Genomic DNA, 21,555 nt, shown 5'->3' with positions numbered 1-21,555 from the left:
GCAAACATCACACACACGCACACACACACGCACACACACACACACACACACACACACACACACACACACACACACACACACACACACACACACACACACACACACACACACACACACACACACACACACACACACACACACACACACACACACACACACACACACAGACAGGTACACTTGCAGATCAGGTAGACGAGAGTAGGAGTCTGCAGACTGGAGAACCTGGAGCTGAATCTGGAGTTTCGACAGGAAGATGTCTGTTCTGGATCAAGTCACCCCTGCAGCTTCGTGAGTCCATTTATTATCAGCCCATCAATATTTAACTCAGGTTGCGTTCAATCATTGCCTTCTATTAAAAGTCTCTTGGACAGTAAATCAGTTAAAGGGTCATCAACTCTTCTTTATGTAGGAATTTGATGTCTGTTTAGAAATTAGACACAAGATCCATTTTCAGTCAGAACACTCCTGTTTGCTCAGCTTCAGAATCGTAACAAAATCTATAATTAGCTATATTTGTAATTACATTAATTTGGAAACACCTTTCTCACTTTGTACAATTCAATTATTAAAATCAAAGAAGAACAGTTGATGTAATAGTACAACTGTACACAACCCTAATGAGAAATTACACACAATGAGATTAAAATGGTCTAATTTAAAAGTATGAAATGGAAAACCTTGGAGTTTTTATCCACATACAAGTTGTTCTGCTGTAGTTTACCTGTTTCTTGCTTGTGTCCTTTCAGCTGATATAGGTGGGATATCTCTGTTAAAGACACTGGCATACTGAGTTCATAATAAGTAAAACCTTCAGCTTTTATCAAACACAATGAACACACACACACACACACACACACACACACACACACACACACACACACACACACACACACACACACACACACACACACACACACACACACACACACACACACGCACACACACACACACACACACACACACACGCACACTGTGTCTGTATTGAAGGACACCCAAAGCAGCACAGAGGTTCCAGCAGTGGTCACACAGGTCATCCTGGAACTCAGACTGCAAAATTACAGACAAAAGTAGGATTTCTCTAACAATGTTTTATTTAACTTTTTTAAAGTTTTGGTTGTATTCTTCAGTTTGTGCACAGCACTCATAGTACTTAGTGAAGAATAATAAACACTGGAATGGAGGAAAATACTAACTGAACTCTTAGACAGAAGTAAACAATAATGTAAAGATGTTGCCGGTATTTTATTCTGCAATGTTTATGTTTATACTGTTGCTGATGCCACTTTCGGGTTTGTCACATGTGGCATGGACGAAGCCAGAGGAGATTTGAACCAATGAATTTATATTAATCTGTTCACAGCTGCTGCACTGAGGAGAGGGGGTGATTTGGGATCATGTATTTTGTGTTTACTGTATTTAGAACATATTTAGACTTTATTTACATGAAAGAAGAAGTTATGTTGTCCTACATTTTGCCTTACGCTGCTTTGTCTGTCTTATGCTTACAAATGTTTGGAAATAAATCTGGACACTCCCAGAAAGCATGTAAATGGAATTGTTGTTTGCATAGCAAGCCAGAGGTACACAAACTCAATTTCCGCCTCTTAGTGACTCTTTTTGGTTTCAAAGTGACAGCAGATGTATAAGAGGCGTTTGAGTGGAACTGAATCTGATTATAATAAGTGAATTTGTTTGGTTTTTGGTCAGTTTTACGGTACAATCGTGTAATTGATGTGTAATAACTTAGATGTTTTCTACATTTCTTTTGTCCAACATATGTAGTTAATTTGTTAATGTGTGTAGGTGTCTGCGTCAACGCCGTTGCTCACTATGCATCTTCCTCATCTTGCTGGTGGCCTGCATCACCATCCAGACCATCAACGTCACGTCTCCCAGGTGAAGCTACATCATCATCACTGTTACCGAACTTCATTTGAGGGGATGTTTTTACAGGTTTTAATCAGTCAGTGTGTCTCAGTGTGCATGTATGTATAGCATTACAACACTGACATCATACTTTTTTTCAAATGTTTTGATTGTATTTCTAAATATTGTGAAACATGGACACAACAACAACAAAAACACGCCACCGCCATAGACATGATACATGGAGACGCCTCATTGCATGCTGGGGAGTCATCCAGCGCAGCAGCCATGTAGGTTATGGTGCCTCATTCTCGGGTAGCACCAGAACACACACAATACCTTCATCAATACCAAAGACTCAGGGTTTTTGAAATAAAACGTTCGTTTGATCACCTGTTTCTGACACACAACCTCAAGAGGAGCTGCAAACAACATAGCGACGTCTTTGTCTGTGGGCACAATTCTTCATTCTGCTTAAAACTGTCCTTCTCAACCCGCAAATGCAAATGTGGTACCATTTCATCAGAGAAATGATTATGATTTTCAACAGTTTAACAGGCATTGTCAAGAAGCATCGTTACAACAAAGAAATATATTGATCAATACAAATGTCTTTACTTTTAAAGCTCTGTTTCCTGTTGTGATGAAACACTTAAACTCACACACCTAGAAAGTCACGGTAACGTACTGATGGCCTCAATAATGAATTTGTCTCAGCAAAAAGAAAAACTAAATTGATACACTTTTCTGTGAAAATAATGGGTTTTTTTCTGTTTTAAAAGTAAAAATTTTTTTTTACTCTTTCAGTGCCCTTTGGAAGCTTTTTGCTCTCGACGGGAGAACTGCAGTGAAATACTTGAAGACAAATGATGACATCTACGAGCCTTGTCCTCAGATTGACACCAAAGAGCCTTGTCCTCAGAACGACACCAAAGAGCCTCGTCCTCAGAACGACACCAAAGAGCCTCGTCCTCAGAACGACACCAAAGTGCCTCATCCTCAGAACGACACCAAAGAGCCTCATCCTCAGAACAACATGAAAGAACCTCGTCCTCAGAACGACAAGAAAGAACCTCGTCCTCAGAAGGACACCAAAGAGCCTGGTCCTCAGAAGGACGGTCCTCCTCCTCCACTGGTTCAGCAGAACTTCAGACCCCAACAGGAAAAACACCCCACAGATCATCCACCTCCTATTCAGGGGCTCCAGCAGGAAGACGACTTATTGGAGGTCAAAAGTCAAAACGAGGGAGTTGGAAATCAGTCCAAAGACGGGCTTCTGGAAAGAAGGAAACAAAACCCCCCAAAATCCTGCAAACCAAAATCTCACATTGTTTTTCTGAAGACACACAAAACAGCGAGCAGCACTGTCCAAAACATCCTGTACCGGTATGGTGACAACAAGGGGTTAATCTTCGCCTTGCCCCACTACGGAGGACACTTGCTGGCTTACCCGAAATATTTTGACACCAAGTTCGTAGCAAAGAAAGGCCTGACAAATTTTGACATTCTATGCAACCACATGAGGTTCAGAAAATCTGAGGTGAGCTTCTTCACAAAATTATTCTAAATTAACTTTTATTGTTGCCATGAGTGTTTGACTGTGAATTACTAGTCCAGATTGTGTTTCCATGTGAACGTCACTGTTGTGTTCCTCACAAAAAATCAGAACCTTTGAAAGTAGAGGAGGTATATTACAAGTTTCTCTCAATAAAATCCAAAAGTTACCTTGGAACGCATCTCTTCCGTTACTTTAGTCTACCTCTGTTCAGCCTGTCTTGATCATTTTGCTCAGATGGTGACAGGGACTCGGCCAGAGGACCTTAACATATGACACAACAAACAGACTCGGTCTTGGCAGTTCATTCACATCATAGTGTTTGGTATCCGGGGAATTGATTGAATAGGCAAAGATAAGAACAGGGAAAATCTGAGATGTGGCAAAAAGCAGACAATTGTCAAAACCACATGAAGACTAATATGAAGAACTCAACAAAACTTGATTAATGGCTGGAACGAGGCTCAGCATCTGATGATGGAAAACTGCTGACAATCAAGTGAAGTCCTTTATTTGTCAAAAACAACAATTATCTACAGTATAATGTGCAGTGAAATGTTTTAAGTACCTGATTTGCACAGAAGCAACTGTTTTTATGGGATGGAAGCATAAAAATTAAAATCTATGAAAACAGCACACTATTTAACATTAATAATAATAAATAAAATTAAGACACACAAAAGATAAAATAAAAATAGATAAATATAAATATGGGTAGATCAGTTTCAAATAGTGTAAATAAACAGTACATACAAGGCAATTTGCTAGGTCGATTTTTCTGGGTTCAGCAGGCGAACAGCCAAGGGGCAGAAGCGCCTCCTCATCCTCTCTGTGTTTGCCTTCAGCCAGTGGTTACGCCGCCCTGCTGGCAGCAGAGAGGAGTTTGTGGCTGGGCTCACTGAGAATCTTCCTGGCCTTGAACCTGCATCGTTTCTTGTAAATGTCCTGGTACTCCAGGCAAAACACTCCCAGGAGTGTAAAGTTCCTCAGGCGTCTGAGGTGGTGGAGATGCTGTAGACCTTCTTCACCAGGAGTTGGTGTGGCAGAACCACGTCAGGTCGCGTTTGATGTTGACACCCGGATATTTGAAGTTCTCCATTCTCTCCACCTTGGTCTGCTAATCCTGAGTGGGTCATATACCCTCTGCTGCTTCCTTATGTAATCTACATTCATCTCCTTGGTCTTGCCGACGTTCAGGAGGAATTTTCAAGATATTGACGTGAAAATAGACTCCACAAAGTCTGAGACGGCCAAAGTTGGTTATAGGCCATGTAAGTGAAGTCTGTATGGAGTAAACTCCAACTGCTTCAAATTAAAATACTGTCATGTCTTCTGAACACAGAAATTAAATCACACTCATAGGAGGAGTATCCTTATACACTACAACACTTGATTCATGGAGCTATGCATGTAGGAATAGGAATAATCAGCAACTTCTTCATGTTTCACTTTGGGATACCCTCACTTGAAAAAAACAAAAACAAATGCTGAAGCAACAGACAAATGATTAATGATAAATGTCACAGAGGTTTACAACATTGACAGAATGTTCTGAATATGAAAAGGACTGTTTTGTCTCTAAGTGTCTGTAAACCACTTTAATCAAAGGAGCCAGTGTGGTAAAGTGTCTTGCTGAAGGTACAACCCTCAGCAAGACACTGATAAATGAGTGTTGTGTATTTCAGACCTGTATTACACAAAGCATCATATACGTCTCTCTCTCTCTGTTTTTGTATTGATCTTTGTTACTTTGTGTTCTGTTCCAGGTGGAGAAACTGATGCCCAAAGATTCCTTCTACTTTTCTATTCTGAGAGATCCTGTATCTTTAATGGAGTCTGCTTTTATGTTCTTCAGGACCATTAAAGCCTTCCGCACATTCAGATCCCTGGATGAATTCCTAGACCATGGCCAGAATAATGTATCAGTGAACCACAACTTTGCTCACAACACTCTTGCTTTTGACCTCGGCTATGACAATGCTGCCACAGCTGACACCTCAGGCCTGGAGACAATAGTTAACAAAGTGATTGCTGGCATAGATAAGGACTTCCACCTGATTCTGATCACTGAATACTTTGATGAGTCCATGATCTTGCTCAAGCACGCCCTCTGCTGGTCCCTGGATGATGTTGTTTCCTTTAAAGTCAACAGTCGCGCTAGCCAAAGTCTTAGGCCTGTTTCAAATATAACTGCTGAGAAAATCAAGAGATGGAACATTTTAGACTGGAGGATTTATCAACACTTTAACACCACCTTCTGGAACAAAGTGAGAAGTCTGGTTGGGGAAGAGGAGATGAAGCTTGAAGTTTCTCAACTGAAGGAGCTACAAAACAAGTTATCAAACACCTGCTTGGAAGGTGGACATGCTGTCAACCAAAAGGCGGTAAAAGACAAGACAGTGAAGCCTGTCCATGGTGGATCAGTGGTGATTCAAGGTTATAACCTCAATCCCAACTTAGACATTCAAACCAAAGAAAAATGCCAAAGAATGATAATGCCAGAACTACAGTACACAAGACGTTTGTATGGAAAGCAGTTAAAAAAAAGCTCAGAAAGTCATTTAAAAAAAAAAAAAAGCAATAGCCAGCGAGACTAATCCAACCAACCAAGTATTTTTTAAGGGACTGAATAATAACAATTTAAGGGTTCTGGCTAAGTTCAACATGTTTTATGTATGATGTAAAAGCAGTATGCAAAATAAACAAAATAAAATATGTCAAGTAACATGCATGGTAAATAAAACATGGAAAACAGTATGTAACATAAAATACATAAATTGATATGCTTGCTAATGAAGTCTGTATAATGGTGTGGCAGTCGTGCATGCTACCGTCGGGTTCATCCACAGAAGCGCGGAGTCAGGGCTTTCCAAACCCATCATTCTTTTTATTAATTTAAAGTGAAAACACACACCGACACGACTGCCTCATCAGGCTCTTCTGTGTGTCTCCGTGTTCATTCCTGCCTGTCACACCTGTGTGTCCGAGCAGCGCCTCCTTTATGGGCAGAGAGATGAGGCAGCACATCTGATTCTCATCAGTGGCTGAGTCACCTCGCTGCCACAAATGGTATGCACGATAGTAAAACAGGTAAATTGAAAACTATGCTAAAAGAAATGTATCAGTGATGTACACGAGTATGTGGAAAATATATAGTATTAAAGAAGAAAAGATTATGCATGATTAACAAAGTGCGTAAAATCCATGGAGATAAAATATATAAGGCACAGTGAGTGATTGGAGTGTGACATCAGCGAGTGCAATCCAACATGGCGACACCCAGGCTGTTAAGCAAACTTTTCCGACAAACAAGAAGAAAACAAAACAAAGGGTAAATTAAGCAAACTTACAGCACTGGAAGAGGACACAATAGAAGATCTTCAGACCTACTTGGACGAGGTGCTCCAACTGCCTCGTCATGTCCAAGACTCCGCAGACTTGCACGGAAAGCTCTCCAACAGCAGCTCCTTCTCCAACCAAACACTTAGTCAGTAAAAATGTGATGATACTGTAATACATGTAAGCTGTTTAACAGATGAATACAAACCATGTCTTAATGTCACATGTACAATTAAAAGTAACATTGTTAAACACCTGTTGTTGTTAAAAATTGTCACTAAAATCTTGTAAAAGACTTTTTTAAAATCTGTTCTTATCAGTTCTTTATCTGATACACATGGATCTGGTGTTGCACCTCCAGGTATGGCCAATGGGCACAAATCAATCCTCTGATGTCCTACCCTTTTACATAAAGACCAAGATCATCCATACCTGCTGAATGTGGATTTCTTTATTTCTATTTCGGCAGAATCATGGAAATCCCCCTTATTGCTTGATGGGTTAAAGAGGTAAACATATGCTTGTGTACAATAATAATTGGTGCTGTGCTGTTACCTTCCAGGTGTGTTTGTGTTGAATCAGGTCAGTTGTTCAGGTTAGACAACATATTTCCTGAGTGCCTCGCCCATCTAGTATATTCAAGCTGTCATCTCTTTATGAGTGAGATCAAACGAATCTTTTAATGCTCAGTTAGTGGCATACGAGGCACACCACACCCGCTTCACATGTTTTCATCATGTGAAGTCGAGAAAAGCAGGATTTCTTCTCTAAAAACCTATGTGATTTCATAAAGACACCAAATCCACACCATGTCTGCCACATAATTTATACAACATGCTTTTCAATCACTAGTTGTCACGGTAGGCCACCGGCCTGCTCTCCGTTCAGAAACATACCTGTCATTCCTGCAACATTAAGCAGTATTTAAAAGACAGAGCGAACTCAATAACTCTAAACATCTGGCAAACCACCAACCATCTCATGAACTCAAAGGGAAGCAGGGAGGATTATTACCACGACAAACCCAGCTGCCAATCACAACAAAATCTTCAGGCTCTGCATACTTTATTGTGAAAGAAAGTGAACATTATCAAAAGTAATGATTGAAACATGTTAAATGATCAGTGAGAGAACTGTAATCCTGCAAATCAGTTCATTTGAGGAACATCTCTGAGAGTCGACATAAACGATACGTGAAGGATGAACTCACATCGTGAAAACTGAGAACACTGAATTGTGTCACATTGTTGATGTAAAGCAGAGAGTATTAGGATATTCCTCCTTCACCATAACATTGTGTTGGTCCTCTTCTGCTGCCTGAGCAGCTCCGAACCCTTACAGGATCCACCGACCGCACTGGACCTCTGAAGACGAGCTGTGGTTTCTATACCAAGATATTACCTGTAGATCCTTTCATTTCCTGGTGGTTGTGGGCGAATCCTCCATTGACGGGACAACTGCCACATCCATGATCTGACATAATTTTGTTGTTATTCTGCTCATTGAAATTTAATTCAATTTAATTGCTTTTCACAAGATTAAATCCTCTCTCAGTTTGTCTTGAATAAAATAGTTGGTGGAACAGACGATCTCTAGACAGGACAGGTACCAATGTAAGCGTGTAAGACTGCAACTCTCTCTAGATGAGACTCAATTGCGTTCCAGTCCTTTGCTACCATAAAGTTCCTGTTGCTAAGCATGCTCTGCAATTAAATGAATGCAAAGAATCTGGACTTACCTGAAGCGCTGTGCATTTCCTGAAGAGTCACACACACACACACACACACACACACACACACACACACACACACACACACACACACACACACACACACACACACACACACACACACACACACACACACACACACACACACACACACACACACACACACACACACACACACACACACACACACACACACACACACACAGTCAGATTATGGTGAGCAAACACTTTTCAGTCTTGGATGCATGTTCATATACATTTGGACACATGAGGGCTGAGGAATCCACGTCTTCGAGATCCACTGAGAGCGACACCGATGGTGAACGTGACAAACACACACCCAACAATCTTCGTCGTGGTCCCACATCCAGTCTTGCTGAGAACCACATGAACGCTCCGAGCTTGAAGACATGTGAAAATCCTGAATCTATTTTATTGATAAATGCTCGCTCTGACTCTTATCAGTGGTTTTGTCACTTGTTAGCTACACCCCATTAGCCCTCAAGTCATTTTAATGGTTAATTAATAGAAAGGTGGGGCTTTAAGAGTGACAACAACTCAGGAGGAAGGATCCACACATATAAAGACAGGTAAGACTGCAGATCAGGACAGACAAGACCAGGAATCTGCAGGCTGGTGGACCTGGAGCTGAATCTGGAGGTCTTGATAGGAAGATGTCTGTTCTGTACAAAGTCACCTCTGCAGCCCTGTGAGTCCACTTATCCATACTGGCTTTAATGATTGTCTTCGATTAAAAGCCAGACTGGTTATTCCTGAAAATTTCAATTATATTCAATTGCAATTTGGGTGAATATTTTTTGCGACTATTTGGTAAAATACACAGACATACATATATACTTATGTCGATGTAACGCTACACACCCCTAAAAAGATCACGAACGATAATAAAATGGTCTCATTTAAGATTAAGACTGCATTTAGATTTAGTCAAATATTCATATCTGTTGTGTGTTTGCGTTCAAACTAATGGAAAAGCTTGGAGTTGTTATGTGTACAAGTTGTACTGCTGTAGTTCACCTGTTTGCAACATGTATGTCATGTATCATCTCTTTGTCCTCTCAAATGATGAGTTTGAAACCTCTATTAAAGACACTGGTGTCTAAGTTAATAAGAAGTAATTGGTTAAATTTTTATTAAACACAATGAAGACACACACACACACGCACGCACGCACGCACACACACACACACACACTTGTATTCTTTGTCAGGTTTTTTTAAGGAGTGTTTTATTTGGCATGCATGCATGCATCTACTTTGCAGGAGATTCAGTTCCGTAATTGACGTGTATTAACAGGTTAGCATATGGACTTGGTCCTACAGTACAATGTGGTAATGACACTGAATATGACTCACTACTTGTGTATTGTTAGCCGGAGGCTGGTGCTGTACCATGCTGTAGGGGGTGTTTATCCGCCCACACTTTGAGAAACCTTTCTCCAATGATTGTGGGGTTTTTTGTTGTTGTTTGCTTGTCTGTAGATTTCGTCTGCGACGGCGTCGCTCTGTGTCCATCATCCTCATCTTGCTGGTGGTCTGCATCACCATCTACACTTTTGACATCAAACCTTCCAGGTGATGTCACGTCGCCATCTTTGACTGCTACCAAACTGGTCACACACATGTCAATGTCAAGAGTCTGAAGTCAATCCTTTGACACACAGGCAGCTGGTGGAGAGGGTGGAGCATGGGGGTTATGTGCTCCACCCTCAGTGTGGTGGTGAGGACTCTGACAGATTTTTTTTTTTTTACTGAGGCGTGTAAACACAACATTACAATCTTATTTGATCTCTCTTTAGTTGTGAAGCACTTTGGACACTCTGGGCTGTTGAAAGGACTACATCAGTACATTTTGATTGATTAATTGATACTCAGCTCTGCTGCTCATCTCACAAATGCATAGTTCTTGCAAATGTGGTATCATTCCTGGCCTTGAACCTGCATCGTTTCTTGTAAATGTCCTGGTACTCCAGGCAAAACACTCTCAGGAGTGTAAAGTTCCTCAGGCGTCTGAGGTGGTGGAGATGCTGTAGACCTTCTTCACCAGGAGTTGGTGTGGCAGAACCACGTCAGGTCGCGTTTGATGTTGACACCCGGATATTTGAAGTTCTCCATTCTCTCCACCTTGGTCTGCTAATCCTGAGTGGGTCATATACCCTCTGCTGCTTCCTTATGTAATCTACATTCATCTCCTTGGTCTTGCCGACGTTCAGGAGGAATTTTCAAGATATTGACGTGAAAATAGACTCCACAAAGTCTGAGACGGCCAAAGTTGGTTATAGGCCATGTAAGTGAAGTCTGTATAGCGTAAACTCCAACTGCTTCAAATTAAAATACTGTCATGTCTTCTGAACACAGAAATTAAATCCCACTCATATAGGAGGAGTCTCCTTATACACTGCAACACTTGATTTATGGAGCTATGCATGTAGGAATAGGAATAATCAGCAACTTCTACATGTTTCACTTTGGGATACCCTCACTTGTTAACATCAAGGCAAAAAAACTGAATGTTTTTGTATTAATCTTTGTTACTTTGTGTTTTGCTCCAGGTGGAAAAACTGATGCCCAAAGATTCCTTCTACTTTTCTATTCTGAGACATCCTGTATCTTTAATGGAGTCTACTTTTATGTTCTTCAAGAGCATTAAATCATTCCGTAGATTCTGATCCCTGGATGAATTCCTAGACCATGGCCAGAATAACGTATCAGTGAACCACAACTATGCTCACAACACTCTTGCTTTTGGCCTCGGCTATGACAACACTGCCACAGCTGACACCTCAGGCCTGGAGACAATAGTTAACAAAGTGATTGCTGGCATAGATAAGGACTTCCACCTGATTCTGATCACTGAATACTTTGATGAGTCCATGATCTTGCTCAAGCACGCCCTCTGCTGGTCCCTGGATGATGTTGTTTCTTTTAAGGTCAACAGTCGCGCTAACCAAAGTCTTACTTCTGTTTCAATGACAACTGCTGAGAAAATCAAGAGATGGAACATTTTAGACTGGAGGATTTATCAACACTTTAACACCACCTTCTGGAACAAAGTGAGAAGTCTGGTTGGAGAAGAGGAGATGAAGCTTGAAGTTTCTCAACTGAAGGAGCGCCGAGCCAAGTTATCAAACACCTGCTTGGAAGGTGGACAGGCTGTCAATGCAATGGAGGTAAAAGACAAGACTGAAGCCCATCCATCATGGATCAGCGATTATTCAGGGTTATAACCTCAATCCCAACTTAGACATTCAAACCAAAGAAAAATGCCAAAGAATGATAATTCCAGCAATGCAGAACGTAAAACGTTTGTATGGAAAGCAGTTCCAAAAAACAACTCAACACGTCATTAAAAAAAGTAATAAAAATGCCACAGTAAGCAAATATGACCAATTTTTAAACATCATCATTGAGAGACAGTTTAACTATTGGTGTGACACTTGGCTGTCAATGAATTGCCCAAAACATCAAATCTGAGACGGAACATGAGACAGGATACGTCATCAAATTTTTTTGTAGTGTTTAAAGTGTCTCAGACAGTGAGATACCTTTTACCATTTATTCATCAAAGAATATAAAGATAGCGAAATGCAACGTGCAGTGCTGGACCCTGAACGCCTTATGCATTAGGATGAGCAGAGTCTCCAACTTCTGTGGTTCAACATTTTTCTTCTGGGTGGAGTTACACCCCCGAGCATAGGTTGGGCTTCAAGCACAATTGGTCAACTTGGTCATGGCATATCTTGACAACCAAAATCATATGACTTTAATCAATGTGTATCATGAAAGCTGTGTGGTTAGTAGAGAGCTCTATTCCTCCCCAGGGGGAAACACAAACATGTTGTTGTCTATGTTGTATGTCTATGTTGTTATCCGGAGCAGCTGAGTCCTATCTCTCTTGTTCTACCATCATAGGTCAGGCTGAGAGAAGAACACTAATTAGAATGTCCTGTTAGAATAAACTGTCCAATTTTCAGTGTCATAGTATTGTCAGTGTAATATCCTTCACAACAACAAGCCGTTATAAGCAATTTACTTCATCATCCAGAGCAAACCAGTATAATTATAGTTGTGACACTCGTTGGGGTTTCATTGGACGACAGAAAAGTTTCATTCATTTGTGATGATTGAAAGTTTGGATTTGCGACTGTCAACCAACACATTCCTGCAGGACCTCACAGTAGAGTTCCCACCCCTCTTCCCTCTCAGGCCACATTGACTGCCGCCACTGCCCCCACTGCAGCCCCAGACATTAGTAATGCCTCCCAGGACTTAGTGACTGCGCTATCTGTGAGGTCAAAACACCCAGCATCTCGCACCCAGTTTCCAGCACTCAGCATCCAACAACCAGCACCCCACATCTGGTATCCAGCACGCAGCATCCAGCACCGAGCACCTAGCATCCAGCATCCAGCATCCAGCACTCAGCACCCCATATCCATCATCAAGCACTCAGCATCCAGCGTGCAGCATCCAACAACCAGCACCCCACATTCGGCATCCGGCATCCAGCACCCAGCACCCAGCACCCCATTTCCACCATCCAGCACCCCACATCTGGCATCCAGCACCCAGTGTCCAGTATCCAGCACCCAACATCAAGCATCCAGCACCCAGCATCCAGCACTCAGAATCGAGCATCTAGCATCCAGGACTCCACATCCAGCACTCAGCACCCACCACTCAGCAGCCAGCAAACCCTAACCCACCGTAGATGAATAGACCATTTCCCCCTGGAAGCCTATTCAAGGAAGACCACAGCTGACAGAACTATTTCTGCTTCCCCATCTCCCAAACAGAACAAAGATTCATCACAGAGCCTGAAGCTGATGCTGAAACATCACAAAGGTTTTGTTGTGATTGGCAGCTTTGGGTTTGTTGTGGTAACTTAAATAAAGATAAGCATTGTCCTCTCTGTTTCCCTTTGAGTTCATGAGGTGGTTGGTGTTTTAGTAGATATTTTGACTTAACTAACACAAAACATTCTATTTTTTGTTTGGTTTTCCCAACATTCATTTGTGTGATGATGTGTCGGGCATGAGATGGTTGGTGGTTTGCCAGATGTTTAGAGTTATTGAGTTCGCTGTGTCTTTTAAATACTGTCTAACCTGAACAAATAAACTGATTCACACTAAAAAACCTAGGGGGGTGACAGATGTTTGTCATGATACACAGTCATGAAATGTGAAATGTGATTCATGAGTCTGCCTGAGCTTCACAATCAGCAGGGGTACTGCAGAAACTGCAGTTCCATGCAAATTCTCCCCCCTCTCTGCTCAGAGGACTCTGATGAGTCCAGTAGATGCAGAGGGAAGAGAGTTGTGCACACACTCCACCCAGATGATGTTTTTGGACCAGGAGGAGAGTTGTTGGTGGGACAGAAGACGAAGGCCGGTCTCCAGGACTTGGTTGACTCACACAGTCTGTCCGTTAGCCTGAGGGTGGAAGCCTCATGGAGAGACTCGGGGAGGCCGATGAGAGCACAGAACTCCTTCCAGAAGTGGGATATAAACTGGGGGCCTAACCAGATCCTATTCATTATTAATTATGAACAAAAGTATTGGGATCTGATATGTATCATAACTTCTGGGAACCACCTGTTTAACAGGAATTTGGTAATATATGTCTAATAAGATATACTAAACCATTAATTTGGAATTTGAACCAACAGTTAGGTTAATAATAATTACCAAAATCAATGGTACACTCTGAAGAATTTCAGAGTTTGTTTCAAGAGATTGACATTTCATTCACGACTATGCACATTAATAAGACAACAAGAGTGGTCTTGAAAATTATATTTATTTACAAACAAAACAAAACACACAGATCTATTCTAACTAACTACACAGCTTAGTGTGTATATGTGTGTGTGAGTGTGTGAGATGGAGAGATGGAGGTGTGGAGAGAATGAGAGAAGTACAAACAAAATGGCAGATCACAAGAAACTACATTCAAAATGGTGGTTACCAGAGCAGCAAGATGGCCAGCTGAGGTCTTGACCGTGTGTTCCATAGAACAAAGGGTAAAGAAGCCCGACTTACATTTCTGCTTCCTGAGTGCATCTTTGTTAAAGGCATCTTTGTTAATTCCCAAAAATTCCCTCTGCCACCCCCAGCTTCCCCAAGCGCCGTTCTGTACGGCTGATACCGATGGGAGAATTGGCAAATGAATTTCCCCTCTGGGAATTAATACAGTACTATAAATAAAAAATAAAATAAATAAATTAAGTTTATGTGAATGTAATTTGCTTGTGGAGTTGTCAGCTGGTGCTCTGTTGTTGGTTTGTTGTTGTCTTTGATGTGATTTGTGAAGGATTGCAGGTTAAGAAATTAGTAAAACAAAGATTAGCATGCAGACCCTGTGTTGGTGTGAGGCATGGCTACAATCAGGGCCGCTCCTGGCCAAGTGGGGGCCCTAAGCAGGATTTTATTTTGGGGCCCCCCTTCCAATAACATAATAATAACAACAACAACAACAACAACAACAACAACAATAATAATAAATTACAATTACTAACGAATCAAATGAACAGCCTCTATCAACAGTGGAACAAGAACTTTACAGATGCACACGTCTTTTTTATTTCAACAACATCCCCACCTTCAAGTGAAGCACGAGCCTCTCCTTGTTTGGACTTTTTCTTTCTTTTGCTAGCTCCCGAATCGTATTGACATTTGGAAGCCATCTCTCTCTCTCTCTCTCTCTCTCTCTCTCTCTCTCTCTCTCTCTCTCTCTCTCTCTCTCTCTACTTTCTACCTGTAAACAACTGCCTGCCGGCCCATCTGACCGCTGATTGGTCAGATGGTGAAGCTTCGCGCTTTCAATCATTGCGTCTCTTTCTCTCTCTCTCTCTCTCTCTCTCTCTCTCTCTCTCCTGCCTCGGGCTGACTTGGTGGCTCTACGCGCCTCTCGGCAAAATGCAGGTGCATCCTTTGCGCATTTGCAGAGAACGATGATACTTTATTGATCATGAGGGAAATTCAATTCACTTGCGCAAAATGGGGGCCCCCATGGATCGCGGGGCCCTACGCACAGCGCGTGTTCTGCGTGTAGGGAGGGGCGGGCCTGGCTACAATTGAGTTACAGGTTGTGAAATACTCCTAATATCACAAGTAGAACTAAATCATAAGTAATAGAAACAACACATCTTCATGGATATTAAACAATTGTTTAACAAACTAATGCCCAGGAGTTTCTACATTTCCTTAGTGTCTTTGACGAAAGAATTGGTTTGTTGTCCAAGCTGGGGGGAGCTGATTGGCTTCTTCAGTTTGTAGTTAGCACCTCCGTACTAACTCTGGTTTTGCTGCATTGTGCAGAAGAGGAAGAAGAAGCTGGTTGAGGATAGTCGTTCAAAATCTGTGATGAAGCTTTGTTCTGCCTACTGTGTGGAAAAGCAGAAAGAGTTCAGTGAGCTCGCTGTGCTCTTCCTTGAATGGGCTTTCTGGTGTGTTTGTCTTTGGTGGGTTAGGGTTTGCTAGATGTTGGGTGCTGGATGCTGGATGCTGGATGCTGGATGCTGGATGCTGGATGCTGGATGCTGGGTGCTGGATGCTGGGTGCTGGATGCTGGGTGCTGGCCTCTGGCTGTGGTGCTCTAGGAATTGAGGCGTTCTGGGGTCAGGCCTTTTCTCTGTTAGCAGTTCCAGGTCCTGTACCATGGAAGACCAGGGGACGAAGAGAGTGAGTGAGGGCTCACCAAAGGCTTTGCAAAGGTTGGTGCATCCTGGAAGGGGCAGTCCATGTGAAGACTGACCTTTGACCCTGTTGTGACCTCACAGATAGTGCAGTCTGATCCTGGGAGCCATTGCTAATGTCTGGGGCTTTCAGTGGGGGCAGTCAATATGCCCTGAGAGGGAAGAGGGGTAGTGTGGGAACCCTGCTGTGAGGTTCTGCAGCCAGGTATTGGTTTACAGTCGCAAATCCAATATTCTAATCATCACAAATGAGTGAAACTTTTCTGTGGTCCGATGAAACCCCAACAAGTGTCACAGCAATAATTATTCTGATTTGCTCTGGATTAATAAGTAAATTGTAAATAACTGTTGGCTGTTATGAAGGACATGACATTGACACTACTATGATCATGGTTTATGTGTATGCTGTAGACTGTTGTTCTGCTCTCAGCCGGATGTATGATGGTAGAGCAAAAGAGACAGGACTCAGCTACTCCAGATAATATCATAGACACACAGCTTTCATGACACACATTGATTAAAGTCGTTTGAGTTTGGTTGGCAACAAACGCCATGACCAATTGCACTGAAGCCCAACCTATGGTCGGGGTGTGGCTCCGCCCAGAAGAAAAATGTCAAACCACAGAAGTTGGACACTCTGCATGTCTTCCTGCATGAGATGTTCTGGGTCCAGTGCTGCACATTGCATATGGCTATCTTTAATTTCTTTGATAAACATATAGTAAAAGGTATCTTGCTGTCTTGAGACCCTTTTGAAACAACCAAGTATAGGATCAAAGGACCTGGAGGAACCAGCGGGCTGAAGGCCGGGTTCCAATGTTTATTGATTTATTTTAATCACCTCATGGTTTGTTTTTTGAACTGCTGTCCATACAAACGTCTTGTGTACTGTAGTTCTGGAGTTATCATTCTTTGGCATTTTTCTTTGGTTTGAATCTCCAATTCGGGATTGAGGTTATAACCCTGAATCACCACTGGTGAACCATGGACAGGCTTCACTGTCTTGTCTTTTACCTCCTTTTGGTTGACAGCATGTCCACCTTCCAAGCAGGTGTTTGATAACTTGGCTTGTAGTTCCTTCAGTTGAGAAACTTCAAGCTTCATCTCCTCTTCGCCAACCAGACTTCTCACTTTGTTCCAGAAGGTGGTGTTAAAGTGTTGATAAATCCTCCAGTCTAAAATGTTCCATCTCTTGATTTTCTCAGCAGTTATATTTGAAACAGGCCTAAGACTTTGGCTAGCGCGACTGTTGACCTTAAAGGAAACAACATCATCCAGGGACCAGCAGAGAGCATGCTTGAGCAAGATCATGGACTCATCAAAGTATTCAGTGATCAGAATCAGGTGGAAGTCCTTTTCTATGCCAGCAATCACTTTGTTAACTATCGTCTCCAGGCCTGAGGTGTCAGCTGTGGCAGTGTTGTCATAGCCGAGGTCAAAAGCAAGAGTGTTGTGAGCATAGTTGTGGTTCACTGATACATTATTCTGGCCATGGTCTAGGAATTCATCCAGGGATCTGAATGTGCGGAAGGCTTTAATGGTCCTGAAGAACATAAAAGCAGACTCCATTAAAGATACAGGATCTCTCAGAATAGAAAAGTAGAAGGAATCTTTGGGCATCAGTTTTTCCACCTGGAACAGAACACAAAGTAACAAAGATTAATACAAAAACATAGAGAGAGAGACGTACTGTATATGATGCTTTGTGTAATACAGGTCTGAAATACACAACACTCATTTATCAGTGTCTTGCTGAGGGTTGTACCTTCAGCAAGATATTTTACCACACTGGCTCCTTTGATTAAAGTGGTTTACAGACACTTAGAGACAAAACAGTCCTTTTCATATTCAGGACATTCTGTCAATGTTTTAAACCTCTGTCAGATTTATAATTTGGTATTGGGTCTGTTGCTTCACCATTCTGTTTTTTTGAAGAAAGGGTATCCAAAAGTGAAACATGTGGAACTTGCAACCAGGACATTTACCGGTACAAGAAACGATGCAGGTTCAAGGCCAGGAAGATTCTCAGTGAGCCCAGCCACAATCTACGCGTGCTGAACCAAGAAGAATAGACCTGGCAAATTTCATTCTATGTACTGTTCATTTATACTATTAGACACTGGTCTACCCATATGGACCTTTATCTATTTTTATCTTTTGTGTTCCTTAATTCTATTTATTATTATTAATGTCATATAGTGTGCTGTTGTCATAGATTTTTATTTATATGCTTCCATCCCAAAGAAAGTTGCTTCTGTGCGAATCAGGTACTTAAAACATTTCACTGCACATTATACTGTAGATAATTGTTGTTTTTGACAAATAAAGGACTTCACTTGATTGTCAGTAGTTTTCCATCATCAGATGCTGAGCCTCGTTCCAGCCATTAATCAAGTTTTGTTGAGTTCTTCAAATTAGTCTTCATGTGGTTTTGACAATTGTCTGCTTTTTGCCACATCTCAGATTTTCCCTGTTCTTATCTTTGCCTATTCAATCAATTACCCGGATACCAAACACTAAGATGTGAATGAACTGCCAAGACCGAGTCTGTTTGTTGTGTCATATGTTAAGGTCCTCTGGCCGAGTCCCTGTCACCATCTGAGCAAAATGATCAAGACAGGCTGAACAGAGGTAGACTAAAGTAACGGAAGATATGCGTTCCAAGGTAACTTTTGGATTTTATTGAGAGAAACTTGTAATATACCTCCTCTACTTTCAAAGGTTCTGATTTTTTGTGAGGAACACAACAGTGATGTTTACATTGACACACAATCTAGACTAGTAATTCACAGTCAAGCACTCATGGCAACAATAAAAGTTAATTTAGAATAATTTTGTGAAGAAGCTCACCTCAGATTTTCTGAACCTCATGTGGTTGCATAGAATGTCAAAATCTGTCAGGTCTTTCTTTGCTACGAACTTGGTGTCAAAATATTTCGGGTAAGCCAGCAAGTGTCCTCCGTAGTGGGGCAAGGCGAAGATTAACCCCTTGTTGTCACCATACCGGTACAGGATGTTTTGGACAGTGCTGCTTGCTGTTTTGTGTGTCTTCAGAAAAACAATGTGAGATTTTGGTTGGCAGGATTTTGGGGGGTTTTGTTTCCTTCTTTCCAGAAGCCCGTCATTGGACTGATTTCCAGCTGCCTCATTTTGACTTTTGACCTCCAATAAGTCGTCTTCCTGCTGGAACCCCTGAATAGGAGGTGGATGATCTGTGGGGTGTTTTTCCTGTTGGAGTCTGAAGTTCTGCTGAACCAGTGGAGGAGGAGGACCATCCTTCTGAGGACGAGGTTCTTTGGTGTCGTCATTTATCCTCAAGTATTTCACTGCAGTTCTACTATCGAGGGCAAAAAGCTTCAAAAGGACACTGTAGAATTAGAAGTACATAAACAGATCAATCAATCATCACACATTGTAAACACTATCAGTAAATTTGTCCTTTTGCCGAGACCCAATTCCTTTTTTGAGGTCATCAGGAGTAAGTTACTGTGACTTTCTGGGTGTGCCAGTTTAAGTGTTAAAGTGTAAAAATAAAGACGTTATTTAGCAACTGCATTATTTGACTCATAAATTAAATTTATAATACATTGTCCAAACTGCATTTTGTTTTTCTTTATTACATTTCACTTTTTATGACAGAACTAAAAAGAAAATTTTTTTTGTCTTTGTGCCAAGTATATGGACGCAGCTCTCACACTGGGAGTACAAAGACTGGATTGCCTGCTGCAGAGGTTCCGGGCTCTGCACTCCTTTAGCACCTCCCACAAAATATCTTAAAGTCATAAGCCTTCTCCAAGTCCATCAAGACACATGTAGACTGGATTGATAAACTCCCACGCTCCCTCGATAATCTGTGAGAGGGTGAAGAGCTGGTCTGTTGTTCCACAGCCAAGACAGAATCCACATTGATCCTCTTGTATCTGAAGTTCTACTATCGGTTGGCATATCCTTTCTTGTACCCCTGCATAGACTTTCCCAGGGAGGCTGAGAAGTGTGATGGCCCCATAATCGGCACACATCTCTGGTCCCTTTTTGAAAATGGGGACCACCACCATGATCTGCTTGTTGAATGGTACTGCACCTGAGTCCATGCAATACTGTAGAGGCATGTCAATCAGGACAGTCCCACAATATCCAGGGCCTTCAACAGCTTCGGGTGTCTCTTGTCCACTCCTGGGGCCACCAAGGACTTTTTTGACCACCTTGGTGACCTCCACCAAGGAAGTGGATGGGGCCATGCCAGAGGCCTCAGGCCCCGCCTCTTGTGAGGGAAACATGTCCCCCGGGTTCAGGAGATCGTCAAAGTGTTCCTTCCCACTCCGGAAGATCTCCTCATTCGAGATCAGAGGTTGACCTAGACCTCTCCTACCTTTCCTGAGCCACCGAGTAGTGCTCCAGAACCTCTTTAAGGCCAACCGAAAGTCCCTCTCCATGGCCTCACCAAACTCCTCCCATCCCACAGACTTTGCTTCTGCAACTGCTACAGTTGCAGCCCTTTTAGCCCACTAATGCCTGTCTGCTGAGTCCAAAGTCCCCTGAGCCAACTCGGCTCTAAAGGCCTCCTTCTCCAGCTCGACAGCCTCCTGGACCGCTGATATCACCAGTGTTTCTTTGGTTTGCCACCATGACAGGCACTGGCGAGCTTCCAGCAAAAGCTGTGCAGAGCTGCTTCCACAATGGAGGTCTTGAACAAGGTCCACTTGGACTCCATTTCCACAACCTCCTCTGGACCCACATTGTATTCTCAATTTCCTGGTTTCACCACTCAGATGCAAGGCAGAAGAAGAGCAGCCACTGAGCTCACTCTGCTGCCCCGCTTGGGAATGGCAAGTTGAATTGAATTGTGATAAATGCTTTGTGGGGCGGGCCTGAAAACAAAAAAGCGATCTCTTCTTTGTGTTTATTTTGAATACTGTCATAAAGTGTGCAACCTAAAGAAGAACGCGATAATGTAGTTTGGATGATGTGTTATTAATTTTATTTATTAGTCAAATAATGCAGTAAAAACCTGGATATGAAAAAGCATATCTGCCCATACTTTTTAATTTTTGAGTTTTGGTCACTATTTGCTGGAGAATCTTTTGAAAATAAAATCTTAAAAGTCTTTCTCTTTTTTATTTTGAATTAAGTCACAGAATAAGCAGTCTTGAAGAAGAAAACATAAATGTAGTTTGGATGATTGATTATTAATATCATCCACGAGTCAAAAAAATGCAATTTTCATGTGAATGAAAAGTATTTTCCGTAAATACATTTCAAATTTATTTTTGATCCATATTCGCTTCCAGAGAAAATTGCCCTGAGATTTTTGACCGCTTGTTTCAAAGTCATTGTACTTATACTTGTCAGT

The 21,555-nt window shown here is 41.9% G+C and overlaps 2 protein-coding genes across 2 annotated transcripts; one reads left to right on the top strand and one right to left on the bottom strand.

Moving 5' to 3' along the window:
* Nucleotides 1-1,228: 1,228 nt before the first annotated feature.
* Nucleotides 1,229-10,088, top strand: LOC308140889 (galactose-3-O-sulfotransferase 2-like; the record flags this gene model as incomplete). Its single annotated transcript, XM_080510851.1, has 4 exons — nt 1,229-1,237; nt 2,762-3,406; nt 5,188-5,957; nt 9,992-10,088. 4 exons carry the CDS (start codon nt 1,229-1,231, stop codon nt 10,086-10,088), a joined length of 1,521 nt encoding a protein of 506 aa, XP_080366977.1.
* A 6,954-nt stretch (nt 10,089-17,042) lies between these two features.
* On the bottom strand, nt 17,043-17,825 carry LOC308140879 (galactose-3-O-sulfotransferase 2-like; the record flags this gene model as incomplete). Its single annotated transcript, XM_080510839.1, has 1 exon — nt 17,043-17,825. The coding sequence occupies one exon, from the start codon at nt 17,823-17,825 to the stop codon at nt 17,043-17,045; it is 783 nt and encodes a 260-aa protein (XP_080366965.1).
* Nucleotides 17,826-21,555: the final 3,730 nt, after the last annotated feature.

Source organism: Blennius ocellaris (genome assembly GCF_963422515.1).
Source record: "Blennius ocellaris genome assembly, chromosome: 2".
In the NCBI taxonomy this organism is placed as follows: Eukaryota; Metazoa; Chordata; class Actinopteri; order Blenniiformes; family Blenniidae; genus Blennius; species Blennius ocellaris.
The sequence above is the reverse complement of the archived record's forward strand: the minus strand, read 5'-3'. Positions and strand labels throughout refer to the sequence as shown.